Source organism: Leptidea sinapis, chromosome 22 (assembly GCF_905404315.1).
Source record: "Leptidea sinapis chromosome 22, ilLepSina1.1, whole genome shotgun sequence".
Lineage (NCBI taxonomy): Eukaryota > Metazoa > Arthropoda > Insecta > Lepidoptera > Pieridae > Leptidea > Leptidea sinapis.
The window spans coordinates 10,229,058-10,247,893 of NC_066286.1; the positions used below are offsets into that span (position 1 = coordinate 10,229,058).

The window sequence follows — 18,836 nt, forward strand, 5'->3', positions numbered from 1 at the left end:
TCTTTAGTGTTAATTCGGCCAATATTTGTTTTTAAACAATTCGACACATGTTTCGCCTCTACACGAGGCATCCTCAGGACGTGTTGTCTCGCCAAAATCTGCGGAATCGTGAGCGTGCGGAATTAACACTAAAGAAAACTTAAATCATTTGTATAATTATGAATTTCCGCAAAGTAACGCCTACTTCAATAAATTGATTCCCATGTCAAAACTGCCATAAAAAGAGCTCCAAAGGTTATTTTTTATTATTCGTTTCAATTATGCTGATATTTACTTAAATTTTATTATTACACAGGTTTGTGTCAGTAAACTGTAGTTTGTTATCAGTTCATTATCTAAAGTTAAACTACATTATGATAAGGAACATTAAAATACTATTTTAGTTGACACATAAGTACTTCCCAAATATAATGACAACATAAAGACTTGTTTTTCAATTGGAACACTAAATAAATACATTGTTTTCATTAAATATGTATTTTTATTACAAATTCAAAATATGTAATTCGAGTAGGCAATCATTTACCAAATTTTTATATACTTACTAGCTGACCCAGCAACTGTTGTATTGCCGATATTAAAATCGCGATACAAAAGTAACTGTTGATCGTAGATGGGTGGAAATTTTAAGTTGTATGTATTATTTAATGCTGACTCATAATCAAACAAATTTAAAAAAAATGTCAAAAAAATTTAATAAATATTTCGTGTGGACCACCCTTAGCATTTAGGGGGATGAAAAATAGATGTTGTCCGATTCTCAGACCTACCCAATATGCACTCAAAATTTCATGAGAATCGGTCCAGCCGTTTCGGAGGAGTTCAAAGTTTAACACCATGACAGGAGAATTTTATATATTAGATGTTATGTTTGGAAAAATAATAGCCAATTAGATTAAGATGGAAAATCTTTTATTTTTTTTTCGGTGTCCAATAACCTATGGTAACCCAATTACTAAAACTCCAATGTGCATTTATCTGTCTGTGTATCAGTAAACCGATATGATTATACAATAGATATTGATAGGATGTGAGTATTTTATTTATTTATTTAATGGAGGGGGATGCACATCCTACACACAACATAAGCACACAAATAAAATAAAAACGTGCACAGCAAACAATTCACTGTCATATACCTTTCCATCTTGGATCTTTCTCTCGGGGGTGCACAGTATAGTGAGTAGTTATCTTTGGATATACTTCGGAGTAGTATCTACATAGAACAGCATTTGTTAGCCTCCCCACTGAAATAAAAGCATAATTTAACACAAGAACCCTTTATCATAATATATCTTTGTATGACCATGAACTTTGAGCTGATTCTGCAGTTATAAATAATTCATAAAATTGCATAACATTATTATTTATAATTTCAATTATAAAATAATTGAATTTTGTATACAATATATAGAAACACTCTCTAAACGTAAATATTTTTAAATTCAAAAAGTTCTAAAACAGCTGATGAATGTCAAAAAGTTTTGTTCCAATTTCAAACACTGCATGTGTGATTGTTTATATTACTGAAACAGTATAAAAATAAAATATTACCTTTACGAGCCGAACTAACTATTGCTGTCGCCATTGCCCTTAAATGTAAAAAATTAAAAACCACCTCAAAATATAATATAAATTAAGTCAGAACATCGTCCAACTCTAACAAAACACCAATTCCAAACTCGGATATAATTTAGAACTCAGAGTACATTATGTATATTTCGAACATTCATTTCTTAGTTCTATGATTGCTTATCCTCAGATATCGGAACGTGAAACGTCACTGTCTGCTGTAGATTAAGACATTACTCTGTGTTGGTTAAAAAGCATAGAGTATATAAACTTATATTTTAGTCCGTGCCATTTTTTCAATTTTATTAAAACTTTTAATTTAAACTGTAAATATTCATTTGAATATTATAATCGTTTAGTATTTGACAAATATAATATCGTCCTACTTAACACGTAAGTATTCATCCCTATTGTGTGGTTTTACTAATGTGCATTTCACTAGACACTACGATATATTTATATGGTTTTAATTTTTTTTAACATATAACCATGATATTGTTATCTCCGAATATTATTAAAACTTACACTATAAATAAATGGTTCACATTGAACTTTTCACTAAATCCAATCAATTCACTTATAAGATATTATACACAGCACTAATGTTGCACAATACGTCAGCTGTATAGCTACAGTTATACTGCTATATGCATTTCGGTGACGCGAACTCACGAGATTTCACCCACCCAAAAAGTGTCTAACTATATAATATATTCATATATTTATATTAATTTTTTTAACTATTCATTTATAGCCCGTGCCAGTCATGAGCATGTCGGTGACGCGAACGCACATGTTTTCCCCTACCAAATAAATGCCCAATGTGGCTAAAGAAGTTTTCACTTCAATAATCCCAACAGGGATTCTTCCGCCCGTTGTTGTTAGGTTCAACCTGATTTTCGAATGTGGGATAGATTTTGATGTGGAGTATATTGATTCTAAAATACTTAATTTAGAGACTGCTGGTTACCCCATTTCAAATAAAACTCCAGATGATTTGTGGAATGTAGATTTGAGCGAAATGAAGATCTGTACCTTATCATCAGTATCAGCATGCTTAAATACAAAAAAATCTCATTATATTTAGCCAATAATATTAGTTATTGGCGATATTATTTCTAAATCCAATAAGTAATCTTTCATGTTTTGCTGCCAGAGCGGACTGTGCTATTTCAATCATTTTGTATAGCGGCACTCCTGCCGCATTGCGATATGAACTTATGTTGTGAATAATAAAGTTACTTCGCACGGAAAAAGGCATTCACCGTTCAGAAGCCCTATTCTCGTTACAAAACGAGACTAAGATCGAAGCGACCTTATGTATAACAGTTAAATTTCATATTTTTGTAACACAAATTGACGCTTCAGATCTGATTGTGATCAAGTTCCGATTTAGATAAATCGATAAATTTTATTTCGATTTGGGATCCATAATTATTTTTATTTCCAATTTTTGTTTTGTATAGACATATTTTTTATGAGAGAATTTATTGACGCACGGTTTGATAGTTCAGCTGTGAAACAATGTCATTATAACGAGCATAATATTATACGTAATAATTCTTGGTGGAGAATATATTGACAAATTCATAAAAAAAATATTTATTATGTACATAACAACGACTAGGGTCAGCTAGTAGGAGAGTACGAATCTAGAGTTAAACGTAGATAGGATCGGACCTTAACTTCAATGATTTTAAAATTACGAGAGTGGCACCGCAGTTCGTCTGAGAGGCTGAGAATCGCGCGAGATAAAGTTGGATGTGGCATACTGGTTTTTAGCAGGCATCCAGGTTCGACAAAATTGCTACTGGTTCATGCTTTCGTGCCGTGGTGACTGATTATGATTGTTCTTATCATATTATTATAGACGCACTTTAAAGAGCGAATCGATTTGCATGTTGCTAATTACGGCCATCGCGCATTTTTTCCAATTCTACCATCTTATTTCTACAGAAATATTAAATACTAGCTGACCCGGCAAACGTTGTTTTGCCATATAAATTGTATTGATCTTGTGCTTGCTAGTTGATAAGAGATGGCGCTAGTTGTATTCATTAGTAACGATCACACTTCTTTTATATTTTGTATAATTCACACTATAGTTTTATAAATTATAGCCTATTTGTTATTCTGGTGTGTGAGCTATATTATTGTAAAGTTTCATCAAAATCTATTCAGTAAATTTGTGTTAAAGAAGTTCAAACATACTTCCAGACATACAAACTTTCACATTTATAATATTAGTAGGATTGATTATAAAATATTGGTCATTAATTATCCACAATTATTATGTTATTACAGGTAGTGCAGCAAAGTATATGAATTTAAAAATGGGGTAAAGTTTGCAATACGAAGAGGACTCTTGCCTACACTTACGTAGTTTATTTTGGACGAGACGAGCAGGACTTCAGCTGATGGTAATTAACGCCCTGCCCATTACAATGCAGTGCCGCTCAGGATCCTTGAAAAACCCAACAACCGGCTAGTGTCCTCTGCCTACTACTACTTGATATTTACTTACAGAGACAATTATACTTATAACTGTTTGTCGAAGTAACGACATATTTCTTGAAATTCACACTGAATATGGGCGCAATATAATGGTTCAGGTAAATAAATCAAAATAGAAACTACTTGTGCACTGTTTATTATAATGGAAAGCTTAAATATAAATTAGTAAATGTATTTTATATTATAGACGAGTTAATCATTTACTTCACTGGTTTCATCTGCCACAGACCATCATTTAGATAATGACAGTTCTCGATACCAACACCTTTATTTACTTTGGCTCTGCAAACAATATAAAATATGATTATTATTTGTTAGTTTTATCCTATTTTCTAGGAAATATATACAAATAGAACCTTTTAATTATTTGACATGTTTCCCCGAACTTTTTTTTTTATAAAGTGAGCGAGCAGATCAGCCAGCTGTTCAAAAGCTACAATAGTATGTGAGTGGTAAAGCATCACAGAAAAATATCAACAGTATTAGACACATAATATTTCAATATCATACTGAATATTTTGATTTATGTATATATCTTTCGTTTTCAAATTTTTACACAACATTGTATGCATATTTAAGCAATCAAACTAAAGGGGTGGCTAGGTTTAAATTAGTCAAATAATAAAACATTACATGTCATCAGTAGACAGAGATGTAATCCCAATAGCCAATGCGTGCTCTTTGCCTTCCGCCATGACAGCCACAACGCTTCCTTTCTCTATGGGCGTCATTTTGGCTCCCGGTGACGTCAGACCGGGGCACATTATGTTGGCACCACTGAGCACGAAACGAATCGCACCTTTATCCACTTGCTGCATTGGAATGAAAAATGGATCTGAAATTAATATTTTTCGTTATAATATCTTTACATTACAATACCTATAGGTTTTGCTTATGGATACATCTATTTGCAGAACATTCACCAGTAGGAGGCTCCTTTGCACCGGATGCCGGCTAGATTATGGGTACCACAATGGAGCCTATTTCTGCCGTGAAACAGTAGGGTGTAAGCATTATTATATTTCGGTCTGAAGGGCGCCGTAGCTAGTGAAATTACTGGGCAAATGAGACTTGACTAAGATGTCTCAAGGTGACGAGCGCAGTTGTAGTGCTGCTGAAAATTTTTGGGTTCAATAATCTTGAGCGGCTCTGCTTTGTAATGGACAGGGCGTATCAATTACCATCACCTGAACGTCCCGCTCGTCTCGTCCCTTATTTTCATTAAAAAATCTATAAATTTAGGTTTATCTTTACAAAAAACCCGGCAATACCAGAATTAGAATCTTAATTTATAATATTCAGCGTAATATAAGTTTACGTTCTATCAAATTTCAATTAATTTTAAAGCAAATAAGCAAAGAATTAGAGAAAGGGATTAGAACAGCAAAGTTCTGTAAACAATCCTCTGTAATATTTCTCTCTGTACATTCAGATTACGTAACTAACAAGCATTCACAAATACATAACCGTAAGACTAGTTGGTTTTCACCATACTTATCGCATCGCATTACATCACTTCATATTTAAAAGAGCTATAGTGTCAAGTGATTTATACTTTACTATGTGTATAAACGAGTATTCTGTAAGCCAGTGGGAGGCTAGATTATGGGTACCACAATGGCGACTATTTAGGTCGTGAAGCGTAATGTGTAAGCATTACTATGTTTTGGAATGAAGGGTGCCGTAGCTGGTGAAATTGAAGTGGGTAAATGAGAATTGATAACTTATGTCTCAAGGTGACGAGCGCAGTTGTAGTGCCGCTCAGAATTTTTGGGTTTTTCAGTCATCCTGAGCGGCACTGCATTGTAATGAGCAGGGCGTAAAATTAACAATAGCTGAACAACCTGCTCGTCTCCTCCCTTATTTTCATAAAAAAAGCCACATTGGCTCCAATTCGTAATCTAGCAATGAAGCTTAGTACCAAAAATTAATGTAATTATATGACGGTCTTATATTAATGCGAACCCAATGACGTACAATAAAACTAGACTCACAATCACGCTCAAAAATTGTCAGAAGCAAAACTCAGAGTACGCGTCTATTAGGCAGAGTTTTCGTTCAGTTGTGTGTCAACCGCGCTTTGAATACAACGCCAGGCAATGGCAAAGTGTTTAGTGAAAAACTGTCCAAATAACAGCATATTCAAACTCAAAAAGCATAAGAGTGTCGAATTTCAGGTAAGTGCCCCTTTACATTAACAAAATTACTGTGTAACTAACTAGACATTTTTAATCATTTTCGCAAATAATTGCTAAAATAAAATGTTCGCGCCGCATGTTCGCGTCCAAACTTCTAATGAGCGATACAATTAAATTTGTATATTATAATAATAATAACAAACTTTAGATAGTTTTAGATTTACATTTAGTTTGCAGTAGACATCATGAAATGATCTGCTCCACGTCATACTAGCGGCAGCTTTTAAATCGTCGCTCCATCTACGCCTCGGCCTCCCTCTCTTTCTTTTTCCTTCTCTGGGATACCATTCTGTAACTATTTCGGCCCATTTTTCTTGTTTGTTTTGTATTAGGTGTTCTGCCCATTGCCATTTGAGTTTACTAATGGTTTATGATATGTATGTTTGTCCGTTATCTTATTTCTTTTAAGTTTATTTTACCACTTCTTAACAGAACCAGCTCCTGCGTCCCGTAGTCCAAGCGACGTATATCTACGTCTCTCACTTTCACCACACGACCAAGGCCTCCGACATTGTTCAGTACTTGGTGGAGAAGACAAGGTTTCGGTTGGGGGTCGAAAAGTTGGTGACGCGTCATGCAGTAGATTTTAAGTCTTTTGTTGTTCGCGTCCCGTCAGAACATATATCGACCTTCCTCGACGAGAAGCTGTGGCCGAAGGGGGTCGTCTTCCGCAAGTATCGCGGACGTCGCCGACCGCCGGAAGTTACCGAACCCGCGCTTCACATCGCCGTGAAAATGTGACGTAGATTTAAGTTATATAAATATGTATGTTAGATTATAAGGTATTTATTTTATGGGCCTTGTAGCCTGAAATAAAATGATTTATACTATATTATATTAATCCTTAGTATACTTCTTTCTATGTTATGTTATTTACTGCCACAAATTTGTATATTACGGCCACGAAATAAGGTGTTAATTTGAATGAAATTTTAATGTTATTTGTATAAGTTAATAGTATAATCTTATATATAAAATTCTCGTGTCACAATGTTCGTTCCCGTACTCCTCCGAAACGGCTTGACCGATTCTCATGAAATTTTGTGAGCATATTGAGTAGGTCTGAGAATCGGCCAATATCTATTTTTCATACCCCTAATGTTAAGGGTGGTCCACACGATTTTTTTTTTGACATTTTTTTTTAATTTGTTTGATTATGAGTCAACATTAAAAAATACATACAACATCAAATTTTCACCCATCTACGATCAACAGTTACTTTTGTATCGCGATTTTAATATCGGCAATACAACGTTTGCTGGGTCAGCTAGTAATACTATATAATAGTACACAACGCCTCTCAGACATTTTTTGAAGACCTTTTAATAGGCGATTAGGAGTCCGACGTTTATTGTACGTCAATGTGGGAACCAAACAAAGATCAAACCATTAGCAGATGTGCTCATTCAAAATTTTATCAAAAAGTATTTTAGGTAGGTAACATCAACATACACTTATGAAGAAGTCTCAAAGTTGGCATCCAAGGTCCCTCTCGGTGTCTGAAGAATAGCAGTTCTCCTGCGCTGTTAACCATTATCTCGATGTGATCATGGCTGAAAAAATATTGATTCAAGTAAGCAGTTAAATTTTTACCAGTGTGAGGCCCCTTTGCACAGGAAGCCGGCTAGAGTATGGGCACCACAACCGCGCTTATTTCTGCCATGAAGCAGTAATGTGTAATCATTACTGTGTTTCGGTCTGAAGGGCGCCATAGCTAGTGAAATTACTGGGCAAATGAGACTTAACATCTTATGTCTCAAGGTGACGAGCGCAATTGTAGTGCCGCTCAGAATTTTTGGGTTTTTCAAGAATTGCGGCGCTGCATTGTAATGGGTAGGGCGTATCATTTACCATGAGCTGAACGTCCTGCTCGTATCGACCCTGAATTTTATAAAAAAAAACCCATCCGATGTTTAACGTGTGTGAAATTATAATTGCACATTAGATATGTAACGTGTAAGAGACACTTTCTAAATAATAATCCAATTTATATTCTACTGATAAAATACTATTTTTAATGAATTTGTCAATAATATTTCATAACATCAAGAATTATCTCCCTGTTGTTATGAAATTGTTACACAGCAGAACTGTCAAACCGTGCGTCAAGAAATTCTCTCCTAGAAAAATGTTGGAAATAAAAATAACTATGGGTCCCAAATCGAAATAAAAACTGTCCTATCTCTTGAGTTGGAGTAAACTGCAATCCATGAAGTAATCCCCATTTAAATCCGTTCATTAGTTTATGAGTTCACTAAAAACAACAGGACACCGGATTTATATTTTACTTACTGTAGTACTTATGTGCCACCATCTGCTTATAATTCTATTTAATTATGAGTTATTATTTATTTAAACATTGTCTATGATCAAAATATAGAGCTATGTTTGTATATTAATAAATCCACTGATTGACTATATAGGTAGTATAGAACGAACTATGATAGTGGAGTTATTCTTTCTTTGAAAAATGATGAGAGTGAATTATAACATTGCGCGCGCATACCGACATCTAAAAATAACAGGATAAAGTTGGTTTCTACATGTCTCTATTATGATGGTAGCTATTATGAAGACTAGACACTAATTTGGAATGTATAAGCCTCGCGAAACTCTCCAAGAAAAAAGCGATTCATTCGATTGTATGAAAAATGCAGTCATTGATATATTGACGGATAATCTTGAAAAAAAAACGGAGATAGCCGAAATCCACTCCGTTTGCAACTGTTCGCTTTCAAACTTAGCCGGATTATACTTCGTCGCCCAATTGTAATTACTATTTCAAACTTACGTCAAATGTCATTATAGTATTTACATGTTCTTTGGAGTGTATAGACTCTTTAGACGTAAACTGAAATATGTTTTCTTTAAAAAAAGTGTATCAAAGTTTTAAAAACAGAAACAGAACTCGACACACTATGATGACTATCGGCCGTTCCCAATATTCAGTCTATCTCTTACTTGAGGTAAAAATTGTAACCATCGTTGACTTTTCTGTCCCAATAAACTTATCTACAGTAACTCACCTTATCCGTACACGCTGTCTGTCAATGGAACGACGTATAGCTTACCAGCGATATAAAATTTGTATGGAAATTGCAATTCACGCGTCCCAATATAAGACGATAAGAATGACTTATCGGGTATATTGGGACAGCTTCAGATTATTGACAGCTAATTACTGACAGTAGAAGGTAGTAATAATTTATCTCTATCTGTAGATAGTATACTAGGAACGGCAGTTAATGTGTCGTTTGAATATATTTTTCGGTTGCTCTGCGAGCAAATGACGTAGGTAATATATAAATAACTAGCTGATGTCCGCAACTTCGTCTTCGTAGATAAAGGGTTTTTAAAAATATTAAGCAAGTTTGAAATTGAAGATTAACTCATGTCCTATTCTAGTTCCGGTTCCCGTTTTCGCTAAGTTCCCAACATAATATATGAATCTTATTTCGAGTAAGATTCATTAATGTTCAAAACAAAAGTTAATCAAAAGAATTGTTAAAAAACGTTTGTGTGGTAAAGGTTACTATAACATAAATGACTTTCTTAATGATACCGCAGATTGGCAATGGAGTGACTGCCCTCAGGCTATTAAATAATAAGTTTAGTTGTAAAATATTACTTTGTAAACATATTTTTTCGATGAAAAAGCCCGCTGAGTTTGTTGCGCCCGTTCTTCTCAGGTCTGAGGCATTCATTTTGGAATGGGTGGTAGTTTTTGACTTTCAAGTGATGTCACATCCTATTTTGAATAAAAAAAATTGAATTTGAATTGGTATGGCAAACTAAACCTACCTACAATTGGAATAGTTATAGCTCATCGACATGAATTTCAGTTTCACACAAATCCCGCGGGAACCATGTGTTTTTCCGGGATAAAATGTAGCATATGTCCTTTTCCCAGCTCTAGTCTATCGCTGCACCAAATTTCATCAAAATCGTTACAGTACCTCCGGGGTAAAAGCGTAACAAACAAACTTACATTCATATTTATAATATTAGTGAGGAATTTTGTTTTATGAAAATAAGGGACGAGACGAGCAGGACGTCCAGCTGATGGTAATAATGATACGCCCTGCTCAATACAATGCAGTGCCGCTCAGGATTCTTGAAAATCCTCAATAATTCTGAGCGACACTACAACTTCGCTCGTCACCTTGAGACATAAGATGTTAAGTCTCATTTGCCCAGTAATTTCACTAGCTACGGCGCCCTTCACAGCGAAACACTGTAATGCTTACACATTACTGCTTCACGGTAGAGATAGGCGCCGTTGTGGTGCCCATAATCTAGCCGGCATCCTGTGCAAAGGAGCCTCCCAGTGGCAGGGATATCAATGCGTGAAGAATGGCCCCAGATCATATTTGATACGATTATAGTTTAATTTCAGACAAAAAACAGAAACGCTCAACGTGCTTTTTATTGTTTTTTGAAGCCATGTTGTAGTCATCAGTGTGTAACATTTCCGGTAAAACAACATTGAAACTATTACAATAAAGTACTTAGAGGTACTTATAATAATTAATCATGCTCATTATGTTTTTAATTTCGTCGTTTTTGTGAACCAGTGAATTGTATTCATGAAACGAATACGTATAACGAAAAAGAGACAACTAGATGGATGTACATATATATAGAGATTACTAGTGGATCCGACAGACGTTATCCTGTACACACGTCTTAAATTTGAAAAATAGGTCCAGCCGTTAGGAGGAGTTCACTAATATACACATGAGCAGAAGAATTATATTATATGGACGGAATTGAGAATCTAAAGCCATCTCAAATTCACTGGATGGAACACACAAAAAATCATCAAAATCGGTCGTAGGTAGTTCAATTGTGAATCTAAACCATTCTCGAATCCAACTGAAGACACACAGAAAGTTTCATTAAAATCTGTCCAGCCGTTTAGGAGGAGTTCAGTTACAACAGACGCACAAAAGAAATATATATATTAAGACTAGCTGACCCAGCAAACGTTGTATTGCCGATATTAAAATAGCGATACAAAAGTAACTGTTGATCGTAGATGGGTGAAAATTTGAATTTGTATGTATTTTTTAATGCTGACTCATAATCAAACAAACTTAAAAAAATGTCAAAAAAAATAAAAAAAACCACCCTTAACATTTAGGGGGATGAAAAATAGATGTTGTCCGATTCTGAGACCTACCCAATATGCACTCAAAATTTCATGAGAATCGGTCAAGCCGTTTCGGAGGAGTTCAATGTTTAACACCATGACACGAGAATTTTTTATATTAGATATTAAGATTTATGTATATTGTTTCTTATCCTTCGTATCTTCTTTATGCTAGGATTCATAGCATACCTATTCTACCGCCGTAAAAATCCTCGACTAACCCCCTTATTCATAATGGTCCGCTAACTTTAAACAGCCGCTTAGGAGAGTTTTTTCTTATTCTAACTTAGGTCAATAGAAGAAGACAGAGTGAGAATTAGCAATGCTTTAAGTTAGCAGACTATTAGAATAAGGGGGTAAGTTTCTACGTTGAAATCTATACATCTCTATCACGAACTGAAAACTATAAGCGCGATGAGCACTTTGTTTTGTGTATTGAATGAGACAGATAAAAAAAGTTATTAAAAAAATTTTAACAAATAAACAACCGACTTCAAAAACACTATACCAAAACAATAGATATAATGTGCACTAAGAAGTATAAAAATAATTTCGTAATTTTATACAATCTCACTCCAAAAATTCGTTTCTCCTCCTTTTTGAAGTCGGTTAAATATTAAAGTTATGCTAGTGTTCTCTGTACCTTGTAGTCCTGACACATAACAATAGGTATTATATTGTCTACAGCAAGATATCTGAGAATAATAACGCAATGGTCTCTGAATCCTTTCATAAACACCATTGTTACGAACGTTAGGTCAGGATAGTTCTAAGAACAACACACTTCGTTCTAAGAACTGAACATTATTTTTAAGCTATTGCATAGCTTCTATCGCGCGCCTTGAGCGTGGAGATCGAATCCAGAAATTCCGTAACGAAAATAACCTAACACTTACTTACTAGATCTATATAGATATTTCGCCACGGTCATTACAGTTGCCGTGGAACAGCGGTTATCACGTATTCTTTTTGTGCAGAAGGTCCCAGGTTCGAGCCTGGGGTAAGTCTTGATTTTTTTTAATTTCTTTATTTTTTTTATCACGTTTTTTTAATTTTTATTATTATGACAAGCATTTTTATTTAGTTTCACCTGTCCCGTTGTCTGTCTGTAATCAAATCTTGCAAGTAAAATTTTACTCACTTCCCGTTTGCTTTTTTTAAATAAATTTTATCAAAAAAAAATACTGCATAAATAAAATGAATAAATAATTATAACTGCATAAGTAGATAAAAAATGCTATGCAATAGCTTTACCGCGGCAGTCCCCGTGTGCCACACGTCTTTTATGACAATTTTAATTTCTATTATTTTATAATAAACTAAAACAAGAATAATGATCTAAACTGAAAATAAAATAAAGAAATACATAGTCACGGGCGTTTAAACTTTTGGCGGAAGGATCTTCCATCACAACCTCTATCTCGCAAAACTATGGCAATACCTAAGTATCCTCTCTGGCAATACCACTCTGTGGCAATACCAAGGTGTGACGTCACATTTCATTATGGCTATCTCTGTCTAATCAGAATTATTAAAATTCTCATCACCTTTTATTGTTTGATCAGTTGAATTAGTTCTTTCATCATTCTATTTATTTTTAAATCCAGTTTCAAAATTGTAAAAAATCTATATTTAAATTGGAGTTTAACACCCAAATGCAATGTTATTGAATTGCGTAGGTATTAGCGTGACTTTAGATCGATTTAAAGAGGGCCACAACTAATATTATATTGAGACCACATTGAGGGTCTGATACTTACCGCCTTTTTCATAATAGTCTGCTAACTTAAAGCATTGCTAATTCTCACTCTGTCTTCTTCTATTGACCTAAGTCAGAATGAGAAAAAACACTGCTTAGCGGCTGTTTTAAGTTAGCGACTTCATCTTTACACAGAGCCTACCGAAGATTACACCAATTTATTGAGGCGTTATTAAGCGGAAATCCATAATTATCCAAATTTTATGAGTTTTTCTTGAGTGTTAATTCTGCTAGGTTATGTCTATCATCAATTCGACACGTGTTTCGCCTCAACACGAGGCATTGAGGAAAAAGCCGTTTAACTAGATTCCTGCCTCTGAATTCTACCTCCGCACGACACGCCACAAATTAGGATATCATCCCTATACAAATGATTTAAGTTTTCTTTAGTTTTAATTCGACCAATATTTGTTTTTAAAACAATTTCGACACGTGTTTCGCCTCTACACGAGGCATCCTCAGGACGTGTTGTCTCGCCAAAATCTGTCACGAGACTGAATCAAATGAGCCGGAAGCCGCTTTTTTATACCCTCGTCCCATGAAATGACGCGCTGTGATTGGTCGGCTGTTGTGACGTATTACCCCCGGAAGAGACACGTAACAAAGGTGATGGGACTAAATTTGTTTGTTCATTCAACAATATAAAACATGCTATTTTTGTGTTTTATTATTTCTAATTGCTCTAAACATATCATCCCTATCATATGGATGTGCAGCGTTCCTCCACAGTGTGGTTGTACAAGCTGTGGAATGAGCATCTTTGTGCGGTATTTCTGGGACAATGCGGTATGAGTACCTTCAAAAAAACGCGTAGGTACACTTTTCTAAAATGCCAACAACGCTCTTCTGGTTCTTCTGAAGTGGCGGTGATCACTTAACATCAGGTAACGTTAGTTTTTCCTCCTTTATAATAAAAAAACCCCAAGAAGTTTTACGCATAAACTCACCATTTCACAATCCTAAAGGTATCCTTCTTCGGGAGCACCTGATCGATGTAATTATCCAGGTGTGGGTACAACTCCAGCAGCCGGGATCGTATGCCCTTCTGCACCGAGGACTTTAACTGCTGCACCCCTGAGATGCTCTCCTTCTCGTCGAATCTGAAAGAGTTCATTTTTACTTTTCTCTAACATATCACTCACCCAACCACTTTGCTCTATACATTATAGACCGCGACCGTGCGCACTGATTTAGAGGTTCCGAGTTCGAATCCCGCTAGGTGCAAACATTTAAAAGGCATAAAAGGTATTTATTTTCTCAAAGTTGATTCCTTTAGAATTGTTTTGATGTACTTTTTAATAACTACTAGATACTACTACCGCTTCGGAAACAAATGGCGCTCTGAGAGAGAAGAAGCGGCGCAAGAAACTCTCCCAGCATTCTTTTTTTGCGCTCTTTTCAATAAAAATATACAATAATGTACAGTCATTTCTATCGCTATAAAATAATCACAATCTAGTCCCAGGCTGTCCGATCATTTAGATATTCAGAAGTGGAGTAATAGGATTTACGACAGAGCCATTTTTTTTATAAAACATTTAAATTTATTTATAGATAATGCCTGAACAGTGTCTGGGACTTTATTATAGAAGTGTATACATGTACCCTTAAAGCTATTATGTATCTTATGAAGCCTACTAGAATTAGTTACAAGCAATCCTTTATTTAGTGTTATAATAATGCAAATCACTATTAAGAGCAAAAAGGTGACGATTTTTGTGAACGTATATTAAATTTTCATAAATGTACTGACAATGAACAGTCATAATATTTATTTCTTCAAATTTTTCTTTGAGAGACTGTCTATAACCAAGCTGATAAATGTTTATATGATGAATACTAGCTTGGAATACCCGCTTCAATTGGTCATTTTAATTGTATAGTTATTTAGATTCTTCCTTTAAAAAGAAACATCACACTCTGTTATTTTGATTACTGTACTTTTAATATTTATTTCGTTATACAACTCTTATAAAAAATATACTGAAGTACTCGACGTTTCGGCTTAGGTATAAAGTCGCAAAAATTATCTACAGTAAGCTACTAAATAATACAAATAAAACTACTAAATTACCAACAGTAGTTACTTAGTGCAATCCGGAAAATTAAGTAAAATTTGCGATTGTTATAAAAACTTCGACTTTTAAATGTGTCAGGAACTTTTCAAAGTCTCTAGAGCACGATCCAGCATATTGTTAGTCAATTAGAAAGTTGAGATAAATTAATTAAATAGCTTTCTAGATCATTGGAGGAATTTCTAGAATATTCTATATTTATCAGAAAATTGGCATACAAACTGCATCAATGATGGTTCAGAACGGTGGCGTCTATTTTAGAGCTGTATAAATCATTCTGGAATATTCTAGATCATTCTTGAAACTTCTAGATCATTCTACAATTAGTACACTGTCTGCGACGTGCAGTTTTAGCCGCAAAGTGAAATAATAAATTATAATATAATATATATAACACACATAACTTATTATGGATTGCCTATGCTAATCGCAGTCGTCTGTATTAGACAAATATGATTCTTCGGAAGAGTCCGAATCAGCCGTATATATGGCAATATAACTCAGTAACGATCCGTTTGTTTACATTCTTTGTTCCGTCTCGTTGTCCTTATAGTAGGTAATAAACAGCTTACACACAGACGGTAGGCTCCTTCGAGTAACCTAACAATCAACAAGCGACAGTTTATTTAGCAAGATGATGTAGTTTTACAATGACGACCAATAATACCTATCGAGACTTATATTTGAGAGAGTAAAAAAAGAAGAGTCACAGATTTTTCTAGAACTACAAATGCCTAGCGGCAAAAATATCTTGGCAGTTCTTAAGTATCTATAAACTACCTTCATCTAATATGTATTGATTGCGTATTTAGAAAGATTAGAGAGCTGACGTATACTTCAATATAGGGCTTCAGGCTTTTCTACAAATAGATTAAGTTGAAGTATTAGCATTTTTAAAGATTAAAACAATAATTAAAATATAAATTATAAATACACAGCAATATGGTCGAACGCCCGCGAATTAGTTATCTAGTCGTGTCACAATGTTAGTTGCCATACTCCTCCGAAACGCCTTGATCGACTTTATGAAATTTTATAGGTATATTTGGTAGGTCTGAGAATTGGTCGTTATCTTTTTTTTATTCCCCAAAATTATTACATTTTTTATTTATTTAAGTGGTTTAGAGGAGATACGAGGAGAGGAGACAGAAATACGAGGAAAATCTGGTAGTTACAGTAAAATCCAAGCTATATGACGCTAAGACGTCTCATCAAAGTTTCAAGACATCTGAAACCCATTGTATATTTAATGAGTTGGTTGGTTGTGCCCCAGATTTAGGCTCACCAGTCAAAATCCCCAATTATGATTATATTATATTGATGTCCACAAGATCTGTACCACTCTGGGAAACACGCGTGCAAACATACAGTAGGTACCTATGTTCACGACAAAATATAAACATAAACCAACTACTATTGATAATAAATATATATAACGCCGTTTAACGATATTTCTAAAACGTGTTTGAAGAAATGACACACAACGAATACAATATGATAAGAAATTGTTATTGATAAAATGTTACAGTAGAATATAATTTTGTAGGGCTGTCGAAAGAACAGAAACACCTATATTATATGAAATATATTTCTTTCAATTGTAATATTTTAAATAGTTTAGTGATTATAATAATAATAATAATTTATTTCCCTTAAAAACATAGGTTCACAGCAGCTAGTGGCCGGAGTCACCTTTTAGGCAAATAATACCTGTACGAGGTGTCTCCGCTCTTCCATTTCAGCAATGTGTTATTTTTAACAAAAGTTTTATTGACGTGGTGGTGAAATAATAATAAAGTTATGAAATGAATATAAAAAGGTTATGAAATGAATAAAAATTAACAATTTAAATATTTAGAAAGTTATGTTTGAACACCTTAACAATTACAGCGACATAGATTTACAATTACAATTTTTAATTTTTAAAGGACATGTATGTCATTTTTTTATTATTATAAACATAAATGATAAATGTATGTACCTATGTGTGAGTGTGTGTGTGCGGGCGATATTGTGTGTTTTTGTGAGTGTTGTGTGCATGTGTGTATATGTTAAGTGCGTGTGGAATATTTTCTGTCTGATCTATGTAAATATTGGATAAATAATAATATTCTGTACATTATTTAAGTTGTTTGAGTAAAATCTCCGTTGCCTCATAGTCGAGAGACTTTAACCACTTCTCTATGATTTTTACAGTCGTTATATTGTTTTGAGTGATTCGTAGTAAGAAAATGATAACTAATTTTATTTATTTATTTATATATTTGCGCAACTAACAAATTACACTCTTTACATGCTTAAACTTAAAATATAATAATAATATGCATAAGAGTTAATTCACTTATAAGCTACCACAGCATTCATAATTTTTACTACGCTTATAGGACAGTAATTTTAACAATTTACAAACTAAAATCTAAAAATATTATAATATTTTATTAATTAATATATAATGTATTTAATAGCCGATAATAATATATAATATCATATATATGAACTTATAAGAGTATAACTGTCTGGTCTGATAAATACATTAACCATTTGACCGCGTGCTACTCAGAGCAACTCAAATTGTAGCAGTTCTAGTGGTAGAAACAATAAAATGATGTACCAAGTACCCTTCGAGACGATCGGTCTTTTCCAAACCGATTTGAGAAACCGTTTTCTTACTCCGTTCAAAACAAACGCGCCTTCAATCGTTGTGCGGAGTGGTCTCGTCAGCGAGGGTGGTGCAATTAGAAGAAGAATCCGTCATTTATTTGCACTCAGACCGGTAAGGGCTGCCCACAACAAACGGACTACACACAAGAATATGCCAGCTGGACGGTAGACCAGTGGAGTAAGTTTTGTTCACGCATGAGAGCGGAAGTGCACTAAGACCACCAGAGACAAGTAGAACGCTTCTTACCCATAACTACGTGGTAGACGATCGGTTATGATCCACACGGATCCATTACGGTCCACAACAAAGTGGACATTTTTGAGTGTACGTAGAGTGAACTCACAAGGGTATCGTATATGTAGTATGTTATAGTAAATAGTAGTATGTTTAAGTTTTTTCTATTTCTGGTGTTATATATTATTTGTAATGTAATGTAGTTTGATTGTATGATTAGTTTTAGTTTGATTTGATTGTTGTTTGCTGTGTTTGTTATTCTTGTCTGTTTGTAACTGTCGCATTAGGTAATACCTGTAACGATAGTTGCTATGTGTGTGAAATAAATAAATGATAAGTGGACCGTAATGGTTTGGGCAAGTGTTTGTTTAGAAGCACACACAGGCTTGGTTGTCGGAAATGGACGCCTGACTGCAATCAGGTTCATTGAAGAACTTCTTGAAGAACACGACACACTCCTTCATTGGCTTCATTGGTGCAGAAAACTTCACACGATCGACACGAAAATCTCCGTCATTCGGACAGTAGAGGCTATGGTAGAGGTTTGGTCAGCGCGGAGCCAAGGCCTAAACCCAATTAATCATGCCTGGGACATGCTAATTTCAGGCCTATTTTAGTGCTACCTGTTTTAAGTAAAATATTTAAAAACGCCTGGGAAGAGTCACGGATG

General features: G+C 34.4%; 2 protein-coding genes across 2 annotated transcripts in view; both read right to left on the minus strand.

The window, feature by feature from the left end:
- LOC126970814 (electron transfer flavoprotein-ubiquinone oxidoreductase, mitochondrial) overlaps nucleotides 1-1,722 on the minus strand; it is a 37,094-nt gene extending 35,372 nt beyond the window's left edge. Inside the window, exons 1-2 of the mRNA XM_050816937.1 lie at nucleotides 1,555-1,722; nucleotides 1,140-1,247 (exon numbers count right to left, since the gene is read on the minus strand). Of these exons, the coding sequence (XP_050672894.1) occupies nucleotides 1,140-1,247; nucleotides 1,555-1,588 (142 nt within the window). The 5' untranslated portion in view covers nucleotides 1,589-1,722. The remainder of the gene's footprint in view (nucleotides 1-1,139; nucleotides 1,248-1,554) is intronic.
- Nucleotides 1,723-4,206: 2,484 nt separating this feature from the next.
- The window catches only part of LOC126970889 (malignant T-cell-amplified sequence 1 homolog), a 39,770-nt gene continuing 25,140 nt past the window's right edge, over nucleotides 4,207-18,836 (minus strand). The window contains exons 2-5 of the mRNA XM_050817040.1: nucleotides 14,143-14,295; nucleotides 7,737-7,837; nucleotides 4,720-4,921; nucleotides 4,207-4,368 (exon numbers count right to left, since the gene is read on the minus strand). Of these exons, the coding sequence (XP_050672997.1) occupies nucleotides 4,287-4,368; nucleotides 4,720-4,921; nucleotides 7,737-7,837; nucleotides 14,143-14,295 (538 nt within the window). The 3' untranslated portion in view covers nucleotides 4,207-4,286. The remainder of the gene's footprint in view (nucleotides 4,369-4,719; nucleotides 4,922-7,736; nucleotides 7,838-14,142; nucleotides 14,296-18,836) is intronic.